This window comes from Nyctereutes procyonoides, unplaced genomic scaffold (genome assembly GCF_905146905.1).
Source record: "Nyctereutes procyonoides isolate TBG_1078 unplaced genomic scaffold, NYPRO_anot_genome, whole genome shotgun sequence".
In the NCBI taxonomy this organism is placed as follows: Eukaryota; Metazoa; Chordata; class Mammalia; order Carnivora; family Canidae; genus Nyctereutes; species Nyctereutes procyonoides.
Window position 1 is genome coordinate 3549983 of NW_026575044.1, and position 12363 is coordinate 3562345.

General features: G+C 48.9%; 1 protein-coding gene across 2 annotated transcripts in view; it reads right to left on the reverse strand.

Annotated features, from left to right (window-relative positions):
• RCSD1 (RCSD domain containing 1) overlaps positions 1–12363 on the reverse strand; it is a 70542-nt gene that overhangs the window by 16025 nt on the left and 42154 nt on the right. The window contains exons 2-3 of one of the 2 annotated variants that reach the window (XM_055324595.1): positions 2754–2852; positions 1589–1678 (exon numbers count right to left, since the gene is read on the reverse strand). In XM_055324595.1, coding sequence (XP_055180570.1) covers positions 1589–1678; positions 2754–2852 — 189 coding nt within the window. The remainder of the gene's footprint in view (positions 1–1588; positions 1679–2753; positions 2853–12363) is intronic. The other variant, XM_055324596.1, reaches the window with a different exon arrangement.

Consider the following 12363-nt stretch of genomic DNA (forward strand, 5'->3'; position numbering starts at 1 on the left):
AGGAGCCTGTCACTCTAGGCAGGATTTTTGTTCTAAACGCTAGCCTCCTATTATTCATCTAGCCCTTGGCTCACACTTGCCGTTTAGCTTCTGGGTGGTGCCCCGTGGGATGAACCTGTAGATTTATTTCTCCTAGAGCCAATGAACTAACCTGACTCACTCTGCTTTTATTTCAGGGAATAAAATGTCCCAGTTCTGTCCCCATCTGGTTAGTGTTCCTGTCCCATTTCACAAATAAGGAAGTAGGCTCGGTGCAGGACAGGGGCTTCTCCAGGGCTAAGTCCAAGTCATCAGAGGGCAGCCTCACAGGAGGCTCCTAATGGCCATGGCCTCAACAGGTGGCCTGGCACAGACACCAAGCCCCGAGGGCTAAAAGTCACAAGGAGAAGTTGACCCCATAAAGAGAAGTTGTTGGAATGTATTTGGCCATAGCACTGGCTAATAACTCCGTGAAGCCACAGAATCATCATATCAGTGCTTGAAGAAATGTCAACAAAAACCTCAATTTTTAAAAACTGTGAAATTGGGATTCCCACTCCCGAAGGAGACCCTTGTTCTGTGCCTGGGGGGAGTAGTTTCAGAGCAGTGGGGCTCTAGATGCCCACACCCCCATAAAGCAGGAGCAGCAATGAGTTCCTGCTTTCCTTGATGGGTTGCGGCACGTAAGCCTTGGGCGGGAAAGGCTTGAAAACTGTTGCTTGACCCCACATCGTCACTACAACAGGTGCTCACAGTCACACGGGTATCTAGTATTTATAGTCAGGTCACTGGTCCCCGAAAAGGAAGGGGGAGAGAGGTAGTTGAAGTGGGATTTGGAAACTGAACTGTCTTTGGCTGGCTTGCTCTCTCTTGGGGTTGGCCTCCCAGGATGGACAAGAAGAACACGCAAGTTCATTTCTGGAGGACCATGACGTACTACAGTGAAGGTTCACAGAGCTGCTGGGACGGGGCGCAGAGAAGTCACTCTTACAGCTACAATTAGATAAATAAGGGTAGTACATACCCAGTCTGGCAATCTATTGCTGGCTATGATCTGTGATGCCAGAGCCTTTCTTTTGTTGGTAACATTGGCTATTTATATGGGAAGGCAATGAGGCCTCTGTGTGCTCTGATTTTCTTCCAATGGTCCAAAACAGAGGCCAGCCATTACAAGGATAGCACGGAGCCACAGTACTCTCTTGTGTGGTGACTCTGCCTTATGTATGTGTAGCCTCTCTTTCCAGATGACTTCTCCACAAGGAAGATCATAGAAGTTGGACCTGGAGTAAAATATAACTTTTGTGACTCCTGAAGGTGGCGTGGTAATACTGTATGGCCTGTTCTCTTTGCTGAAATTCTCAGGCTTGGAAAACAGTGTTCCCGTCCTAGACAAATCCTGAAGGAGGCCCCATAGAAAATGTAGAAAGGAACCTGATGTCCCAGTAAAGGATTCTGGAAGCCTTGAGAAGAGGAGATTCAGCCCTGAACCTGAAAGGGAGACATGGCCTGCACAGGTTTCAAGGTCTAAATGTGTGCATTTTGTGCCCCCTCCTAGAAGGAGAAAGCAGATCCATAACCAGTGTCCCCTGAGCCCTGGCACAGCACTTACCTCCTCACCATTCTGGCCCAGCTCTACCTTGGGGGGGAACAGGGGGAGGGAGCAGGGTGGTTTCCTCCTTGTTGGTTTACAGGCTGGTGTCTAGAGGGAGGGGGACAGACAGACACACAGAGAGAGAAAGAGAGAGTAATCAGGCAACAGGGAGGAAGAGAAGGAAGTGGAAGCTGGTTTTAGGAATGGTCAGGGATGTCTGGAGAGAAAGGATGGAGGGAGGCGTTGCCTGTCTTTAAGGCTGCCCAATAGCTATATGCATTAATTCTATTCCACTGTCGACCCCTTTGGACTTCCAGGCTCCTGCCCTGATCATTTTCTGCTGGAGCATCTTCTTTTACTTGAGATTCATTGGCCTGAGACAACATCTCAAAATGACACCTGCTTCCAGCTTCCAAGCTCTGACAGCACCTTAGATCAACACTATCTTCTTCACCCTTTATGACATGACATTCCTGTACTGATTTTTTCAGATGGGAAAACAAAAGCACAAAATACTGTGCCTAAAAAAGCATGATTGATAGCTATGCCCTTGTTTGCCTCAAGGGGCCACCCCCCACCTTGGGGTGTTCCTCCTTCCTGTCACTCCTAATGAGCCCTTCATACTGTGGGACTAGATCTCTCTAGCACTCTCTCTTTTCACACTGTTCTCTCCAGCAGGATCCCCCTGGAGCCCATGGGTCACTGGATCCCTGGTTTCCTATCTGAATGCACTTCCCTGAGGGTTTTTCTTCCTCTTCAGTTCTCCATTTGGAATCCGCCCCGGGTCTTGCCTTGCTCCAGACTCCTGGGCTCTGGGGCAGGAGTCGAGCGTGGTCATCTCTTTATTCTGAACCAGTCCAGGCCTGGCACGGCAGGGCAGGATCTAAGTCTCCCACAGTGGATGATGAAGATGGAAATGGATCCAGACTCCCATCTTCCCAGCTCTCTGCCCTGTGTCTCCTCCCTCCCCGCCAGAGTGTAAGCCTCGCTCTGGTGGGGAAAGATCCTGCACAGGCCCAGCCACATGGCCACATTCCTCACATTCAGAGGGACCCCTCTCTGGCTTCTCTTCCTAATTTGGTAATTACCAAGCCTCCTCCCTCCCTCTCCTCTGGGCCTGACCCAGACTTCCCCTTCCTCCAGCCCCCTCCCAGAAGAGGGGCTCAGAAGCCGCCTGACTCACCTCCTTTGCAGCAGCAGCCTGCTCCCTGAACAGCCCAGCCAGCTGGGCCACAGAAGGGGGCGCCGATTCATCCACTTTGGCACTGGGCTCTGATCTTTCCTGGAAAACCAAAGGGAAGCGAAAGTTAATTGACAAATATACACTTGGCTCTTCTCAAGTGTTGTTCCTGGGTGCCACACAAGGGAGCAGGGAAGCTGTGACAATGAGGTATTTCAATAGCCTCTTGCAATTGGCCCCTGCATCTGAGGATTTTTTTGGTAAGATTTTATTTATTTATTCATGAGAGAGACACACACACACAGAGAGAGAGAGAGAGAGAGAGAGAGAGAGAGAGGCAGAGACACGGGCAGAGGGAGAAGCAGGCTCCATGCAGGGAGTCTGACGTGGGACTCGATCTGGGGTCTCCAGGATCACTCCCTGGGCTGAAGGCAGGCGCCAAACCACTGAGCCACCCAGGGAGCTCATGGGATTTTAAAAATCATCCAGTCAACCACATTTAGTGCATATTTACGATGTGCTCAGTCCTGGGTGTGACTCTGGGGGTCCGGAGAGGAACAAAACTTGGTCTTGTCCCCAAGAGGTACCCAGGAATCTGGGAAGTGTACAAGCCCCTTGTTCCTCATTCTTCAAAGACCCAGGCTGAAAAGAGGGTATCGCATAGATGGCACAGGAGTCTCCTTCCCTTGGTCAGAAGAGGCTTTCAGAAATGGGAGCTGGCAAGATGCCTTGGAAAGCAGGGCTTGTAGTGTATAGAATGGGGTAAGCAAGTGCCCTTTATTGAACTTTTAACCTGTATATGTCCTGTCCTCTCTCCATGAGTGCCTTGGACAAAGAAGTGTGTGGTATATATTTAATTATAAAGAATTAATAAGAAATTATTAATTGATAAATTAATAAAGAAATTAATAAAGAAATAATATGAGGGGCAGGTAGTATGGCCGATGAAAGCTGGACCACCTGGACTCAACCCCTGGGTGGTTCCCTGTCTTATGGGCTCAGTGACCAGGGCAAATGGCTTCACTTCCCTGTGCCTCGACAGGGATAATATAGTCGTAAAGCACTCCTAGGGCTGGTCTGCAGACCGAATGATTCACTTAAGAGCTTTAGAAGGCTTGTTATTAGTACCGGCGATCCGGTGATTCAGGTTAGGTACGCGCACGATGCGCTTCTGCTCTGCATGGCGTCCTCACCGAGAGACCTCATTCCTCTCCCACTCTGTTCCTTTGTGCTGGAGGAACCACCTGGAGGGTAGACTTCTCCAAGTTGGCCACAAGCATGCCTGTGCCCCTGCTCTGTCACTGGTCCTCTGCGGCCACCCCTCGAGGTGCCTCCAGGCTGCTGACCTGACCGAGATGCACCCTGGCCACTGTTGGCTCCCACGTGCCCCTGGTCACAGAGACACATGCAGTGAGTCAGTGAGAGCCACCAGTGGCCACTTCCTTCTGCCGAGTTGCATGTGGCCCACGTAACCACCTGGCTTTAGTATTTTTTCAGTGTCCAGTCCTATAGACATTAGACTTTTGGTTTGGGACCACGATGATGGCTGCAAACTCCCTCTGCCATGTCCCCTCCGCAAATTGGCTGACCCAAGAAAGTCTCTCTTTATCCCTCCAGGGGGCTTGTGGCCCACAAAGACAAGGCATGCCTCCTTCCAGCTGCAGGCTTGCGCCCCGATAGGCTGCATGCTCACACTCACACATGCATGCGTGAGCAACAAGCTCATGTGCACACACTTCTAGGTCCCTCCTTCTGTGCCCTAAGGTGTCTCCAGCCTTTCTTATTTGGGTGCTCCCTCCAAAGCAAATGTCACTGGTTGTCCTAGACCCGCCTGGTTGGACCAGGGGCAGGGCAAGCCCTAACCCTCACTAATTTTTGGTTGTGAAGTTAAGTAAATGGGGCCAAGCTCCACAGAGAAGGCTTTGCTTAGACATGGAAAGGCATGGCTGGGAGCACAGACCTTCAGATCTGCGAACAGGCTGTTCTGGAGGAAAGAACAGTTGGTCTTTACTGTTTCCTGTTATAATTCAAGGTCAAGCCCATTCCAGCCTAAACACCCAATACTGACTTTGCACAAAGATCTGAAAGGATTCACCTCCGTTCAGGGTGCCAGGGCTACCCATAATGCCGGGGAGGCATGGGGGCATCTGAGGCCCACTGAGTCGTGCCCTCCTGGGCAGTGCTCACAGGACTCACACCTGTCTTCCTTCCACACCTGCCATGATGGGCGTGGTCACAGGCAAACATCTTGTCCCTCAGGAGCTACTGAGAGGCTTTAGGCACAGTGTGATTAACTGAGCCACTCTTGGCAAAGACGCTGGGCTGATTGGTTTGTCCATCTGTCTAACTTCCTGCCCACATAACAGATCAGTCTCTCTGTCCATGGCTATTTATTGCTCGGGTCCTGCTGACAGCGTACTTTACCTCAGCTTCGAAGGCACCAATCACTGGTGTGCAGGAAGATACATTCCAGATAAAAATAGAGCTGTACAGGAATAAAAAACTCCTCCCTAACTTCCTTGTCTCAAAACTGGGCTTGGCAAGGCGCTCAGAAATGATAGAACTATGAGGCTTCTGGAAGCATTTAGGACTTAAAAGCTGGGTTGAAGGAAAGATTATGATACATCTGAGTTTGTTTTCCTGGAGCCCAATGAATGACTTTTCTTTAGAATGGCTAAGGACTCCAGAGCTTGTTGAAGCCTGGCAAATCCACTCACCACCAGTCCCTGTCCAGACTCTTCTTCTGTGCTGGCACACAGAAGCCCAGAGAGGGCAAGTAACTTAGCCAGAGTCACACAGGAGAAGCCAAACAGGATAATCTATGAAACACTTTACTCCAACACCTGATAATCCAGCAAGCGGTATCAGGCGAGTAGTATAATTTGTGAAGGTGCTTTGAAAACTGCGAAGTGCTGTATATAAAAAGTGAAATTATTCTTAGCCACTGGGTTGCACAGGTACAATGGGAGAAGCATACCCTTGGAGACGGGCAGAAGTCAATGGCCCAGCCTGTTTGAGGCTCTGCCTGGATTTTCCTTATGATTCTGGCAGGTGCAACTACTAACCGCCACCAGTGGTTCAAAGGCAACTCCTCAGTTCCAGGTTAGCGAGCGACTTCTCTAGCTTTCTCTCTCAGCACTGTGGCTGCTTTGGTAGGGCCATGCTCTTACCCTGACGGAGAAGGACTTCAGTGTCCCTGCCCTAGTTCCAGACTTTTCTGGGACCCCTTCCTGGGATTAAGTGTTCTTTCTCTGTCCCTAAGACATCCATAAGGTATTTAACACAGAGCCAGAACGTTGAACGTCTTGATGGAAGGGTGCTTTCTTGCCCCTGCCCACATCCAACTCAGCCTGCAGGGTCAGGGTTGAACCTGTTCCCAGAGTCACTGACACCCTAACTTACCCTTTAGGACCACACGGGTCACAGGCCCTCCCCAGCCTGCATCTGGACTGAGCCTGAGTCACTGCTTAGACCTCAGCTGGTCCCCTCTTCTCTGGCCAATCTCTATGTCTTCAATCCTGTTTCTGGACTCATCTCCTTTCATGTCCTGCTTTAGTGGACACTCGTCTTTCCAGATGGCAGGGCTCCACTCCATTTTCCTGGGCCCAGATCTTGCTTACCAAACTCTCCCTGCCACGTTTCAGCCAGGCTCTGCCAGCCAGCTTGGAATCTACTCCTGTGTTCCTGTCTGACTCTGCCTAGGCCAGAAAAAAATCACCTCTGGTGTTTACTTTCCATTTCTATGGGACTTTCTTCTGAGAACTGAGGAGGCCTGTGTCTGGACAGCACAGAACTTCCCCCAAGCTGTTGCCATGTTGAGTAAATACAATTTGCATGCTGCCAACCATTCACATAGTGGAACCTTTGTGTACAGGCCTGAATTGGGCTCTACCTACCTCCCTGGCTCTGCCCTTGTTTCTCCATCCTCCTCCTTGGTCCAAGGTCTAAGTATCTGACACTGTCTGGGTCCTGGATTAGGGAAACAAGGCACCGAGAGAGGCCTTTCCATCTACAGCTTGGGAGGAGAAGCAATGAGAAGACTCAGCCCCAGAGGCTGAGGAACCCTTGCTCTTGGCTAAAAGGGAGGTTCTCTTGCTCACCAGAAACAGACTAGAAACCAGAGCTTTGAAAGTATGGGGTATGCTTGCTTCTTTGCTCTTCTAGAATGATGGATTTTAACAGTCATTTAGAGAGAGTCACACTCTGCGAACATGATCATACTTCAACTGTCACTTCAAAAGGGTCAACCGACTGTCTCTTTGGGATGCCACAATGGTTCCAGAATCTTCCTTTACACTCTTACCTTTTCCCTGACTCTTCATTTCATCCCAACGTCCATGTAATGGGATGATGCGAATGGCATTGGACCGGGAACCATATAGGCCCATTTTACCTACCTACATTCTTAGAGCCTCTGCTACGTGGGAAGCACTGTCCTCGTAGCACTTCATATACTTTCTGTAACTCTCACGATACTTCTTTCAGAAGAAGAAACTACCCCACGTTGCTGAATAACTTGTTATTCAAGTTAAAAGTGTCCACATCAGAGTTATGTAGATACCAAATCTCTAGCTCTTTCCAGACCAATATGCAAATTACTCTAGACCATCGATATCTTATTCTGGCATCAATAAACATTTGCTGTCCTGGGGTATAACAGTAAACAACACAGAGTTATTACTCTTAAGTGTTGTCTTCCAGTGAGGGAAACAAGCAACAAACATATACAGAGGTGAATAAGATGTCTCGTTAAATGCTAGGCAAGAGATCAAATAGGGCATTTTATCTCTGGGGGTGTGGGAAGATGTTTATGAGGAGGGGTCATCTGAGATAAATCCTGGCTGGGGAAAAGGTGGGAAGAAAACTCCTGAGCAGACAGCACAAACAGACTGAGGGCCAGAGTGACAAGCATGGCAAAGACACACTGTATACATGAGACGAGGGGGAAGTAAGGATGAGAGGCAGCCTGGGGCCCACCATGTGGGCAGCAACCTGTATTTTATTCTGAGTTAACAGAATGCCATTCAGAGGGTTTCAGGGAAGGGTGTGACCCAGGTCACACGTAAGAGGCTCTCTGTGGAGGATGGATGGGAGTGGAAGCCCAGAGTCCGTCCAGGAGGGAGCCTCCTGTGGTGGTAACCGTGGAATGTCCAGGCTTGTGGCTGGCAGGGAGTCAGCAGGGGGTGTCTGGGCAGGGCAGTGAAGAATTATTGATGCACTGGGTCTGGGGAGCAAGAGAAGAGAGTAGTCTGAAAGTTTGATTTGGACAACAGGATGCAGAAGTACTTTTCCTGAGTTGAGGAAGGATTGTGGAGAGCGATATGAGTGTGGTTAGGTAGGGGATGAACAACTCTTTCCTGATCCTGAAAGTCTGAAACATCTATAGACATCCAGGTGGAGATGCAGTGGAGGTAGCTGAATGGATACCCAGGTCTGGAAGCTCAGAGGAGGCATCTACACTGGATACAAAACTGGAAAATCACTAGTTAGAGCTGCTGTTTGTAGTTGCAGGACTAGATAAAATCATAGGATACACAGAAGAGGGAAAAGAAGGGGTCCACAGACTGAACCCAGGGCCACCTCCTTATCAGCACAGAGCTAGCTTTTATTCACAAAGGAGAGGGAGCTGCTCCTGTTACTGCAAGGCCAGCCTCACAGACATTTTCCTGCAGATGGGATGAGTTGGGGCCAGATCTCTGTGGCTTAGGTGACAGAGGGCAAGAAATCCTGGAATGTCACCAGACAGGAGAAACATCACCACTGTCACCTGTGCTGTTGAGTCCCTTTATCATTTCCTGAACATGTAGAGCCACACGGGAATGCCCTGGGATGGCAGTGTGGCCCTTGGTGAGCAAACGGCCTCTTTTGGAGGTGATGGGAATGGAGAGGGGGTCCAGCAACAAGATAAGGCAGAGCAATAGAAATGGTGTATTTGAACACTGAGCAGATATCTCAAGTCAGTCCAAAAAAGTCCCAAATATCCCCTACCTGCCCATTTGTAGGCTTTAAGGATCTGAAAATTGCAGATCCTTGGCCTCTGAGATTCTCTCTCAGGGAGAAACCCAGGGCGTGAAAAGCCCACAGACCTCTGATCCGGGGAGTGTGTCCCTCCTGAGGACCTTTAGGGCTTCCGACTTCCTCCCAGGATGTAGTGCTACAGCCCAGCTGCGTGGACACATGTTAGCAGCCCTCGGCCGGTGGGACACAATACTGACTGCCTCAGTGATCTTAGAATCAGTGTAGCCCACAGCCTTGGATGCCTGGTGGGGTCAGCAGGGTTAGCGGCAGCGGTACAGGCTGGGTTAGGGTCTAGGTGCATTCCCAGGAAACAGCAAGGACAACAGAGAAGTGGAAGAGAGATGTTTATCCCGAGTGCCATTATAGTGATGGGATGTTATAAGTGTAATTTGGGAGGCAAGGAATGCTAAAATCTCTAACAAACCAGTTAGCTACTGGACAAGCATAAGGAAGACACATTTATTTTGGGTCTGGTGGAGCTGGGCATGCACAGGGACAATTTGATAGAAGTGCAAAGAGCAACTAATTCAGAGTCAGATCTGAGGTCTAGTCTTGGCTCTAACATGTACTGGGCGGGGGTCTTGCTGACTCTTGGTTTCCTCATTTGCAACATCCATCAGCCTCGTTCCAACCCAGTGTGCAAAGCATGCTTGGTCTCCTGGAGGCTGTGCTATCATTCTCTCACAGACACCAAGAAGGGGCTAGAATCCCCCGGAGTCCCCACAAGATTCAGAATTAGCCCTGTCTATCCCAGGAGGCATGCACAGCTGATGATGTTATTATGCTCTATGTGAGGCAGTAGAGCACAGAGCTCAGGCTTTTGAGCCAGACTGCTTGGGTTCAAGTCTTGGCTCTGCCTTCACTAGTTCTGTGGCCTTGGACAGGTTACCTAACTTCTTTGTGCCTCAGTTTCTATCTGTAAAATGGGGATGATGATGGTAGCACCTATGATACATGGTCATTGGAGGGATTTAATGAGTTCATGCATGTAAAATACTTAGAATGGGGCATGGCATGAAGTCAACATTCCAGAATTGTTAACTATTACTAAATGCTGGCGAAGGGGCTCATGGCTCCCCTGAATATGCCAAGGGATGTCCAAGGTCTCATCCAGTCTACTCTTGCTCTGCCATTTCCTTTGGGTCACAGAGGCCTCAAGGGGAATCCCAGACGACGAAGGTGTGCTCCCTCTGTTTCCTGCCACCCTTAGTTCAGGAGTGAGCTATCTTGACTCAGCTATTTTTGTTGGCTGTCTTTTTACCAAGGCAGATTCTCAACAGACACTCCATCCCTGAGTGTTCAAGCCATCACTGAGAGACTGATGTGCACAGTAACGAGTGATTAAAAACAATAAACAAAGCTGTTATTTTTATGGTTTTCATGATCATAACATAGGTCATGAATACATACACATCCCAGCTGTCCAAAGCCCTGTGTCAAATCAAAAGAGTTGGATCAAAATATCACGTACATGGCCACTGACTGATGAATGGAGAAACAAATGTAACATATCCATGTATTGGACTATTACTTGGCCATAAAAAGGAAGGAAGTATTGCTCATCCTACAATGTGGATGAACCTTGAAGACATGATGCTTGCTCGGTTAGAGAAGCCAGTCATCGAAGACCACATACTGCATGATTCCATTTATCTGAAATGTCCAGAATAAGCAAATCTAAAGACAGAGAAGACCGTAAATTCCTAGTAGTAGTGGATTACTCTGTCATAGATTACCACAGAGAGTGGTGGCTGTGCAGGGCTGGAGAGGGGTAAAGATAAGGAGGTGGGGTGACTGTTAAGGGGTATGGGGTATCTTTTTTGGTGAGGTGACAAAAATGTCATAAAATTGACCATAGTGATGGCTGCACAACTCTGTGAGTATATGAAAAACCATCAAGTGTTACCCTTTAAATGGGTGAATTGTATGGTATGTAATTTCTCTCTCAATAAGGCTTATTGGCTTGGGAGTGGGAGAGGCCAATGGAGAGAAACCACCTCTGTTTCTATGTTCCTGACTTCCCTTCCTTCCTGTTCAGCATCCTCCACCTATAGGCTCCAGCTTTCCCAGGCTCCCAGCATGCCATGCAGCTGCAGATCCATACAAGAAGTCTTCCAACTTGCTGCTAGAGGGGCCGATTATGCAATCAGGTACCTTACAGGTTTGTGAAGAGGACAGAAGCGTTTGATGTCAAGCACCCAGTGAGGGCCTGTCACTAAGGAGGCACTCGGTTCATGGTTGTTCACTTCTTTATTCACTCAGTGCCTATTTATTGAACATCTATCATGTGCCCAACACTGGCTAAGTGTGGGGACATAAAGCTGCAAGTTCACAGTCCTGGAGCTTAAGGAGCTGCTTGTCTAGCTGAAAGACAGAATAATAATCAGGGAAACTTCATGGGGGAAGTGATGCTTAAGCAGTCTTGAAGGGTAAATAACAGTGTGGCAGGAGGGAAGGAGGGAGTTGGGGGAGAGGGAAGAGGCCATGCCAGGCACAGGGGACTGACTGGCAGGTGCAAAGTGTCCAAGTGTGGAAGACTAGTAAGTCTCTGGGGAACTTTAATTGGTTCAAAATGGTCTAAATAGGGGATCCCTGGATGGTGCAACGGTTTGGCGCCTGCCTTCAGCCCAGGGAGTGATCCTGGAGACCCCAGATCGAGTCCCACGTCAGACTCCCTGCATGGAGCCTGCTTCTCCCTCTGCCTGTGTCTCTGCCTCTCTCTCTCTCCGTATGACTATCATAAAAAAAAAACTGGTCTAAATGGAAAGGGGATAGAAGAGACATAGAGAAGTAGAAAGATGTTGCTTGTCCAGGATGAGGCATATTCAAATTTTAATTCAGGCTCTAGCACTTATTTCTTAGCTGTATGGGTGACCTTGGGCAAACTTGAGGTCTCTGAGTCTCATTAACTGGAAAATCAGGTTGATAATCCCTGTCTCATTGTGTGTGATGGGGAAGATAGGAGATGAGATGGGCCTTCGTAGCCAACATTTGCTGTGACTGTCCACTGTGCTAGACCCACATCTCCTGGGACATTATTCCCCAGGCTAGGGTGAGCTAATAAAACATTGTGATGGGGGTTGGAGGCTATAGGATTTGCTGTGTAGGAGGATCACTCTGGGAGCAGATGGTACAATAACATATATTTTCACCCATTCTGCAGTCGCTGGGCGACTAGAAGGATCTGTTGCTGCTCTTTGAAGGTGGTGCTGTTGAAAAGGGACATGTGTCTCCATCATCATCATCTTCCTTTTGTCCTTCTTTTCTTCTTTCTTTTATAAGATATTTAAAAATCTATTTATTTATGAGAGACATACACAGAGAGAGGCAGAGACATAGGCAGAGGGAGAAGCAGGCTTCATGCAGGGAGCCCGATGTGGGACCCAATCCCAGGACTCCAGGATCATGTCCTGGGCCAAAGGTAGGCGCTACTGAGCCACCCAGGCGTCCCTTATCTTCTCTTTCTGAGTATTGCTTGCTATCACCTCATGCAGGGAGCTCTCAGAGGCTTGCGGTAAGGACGCTAGGTAGGTCCTGCGCATAGCCTTGGATCTGCCCCTTTCTTGTGTGATTTGGTCAAGTCAGATGAGCTCCT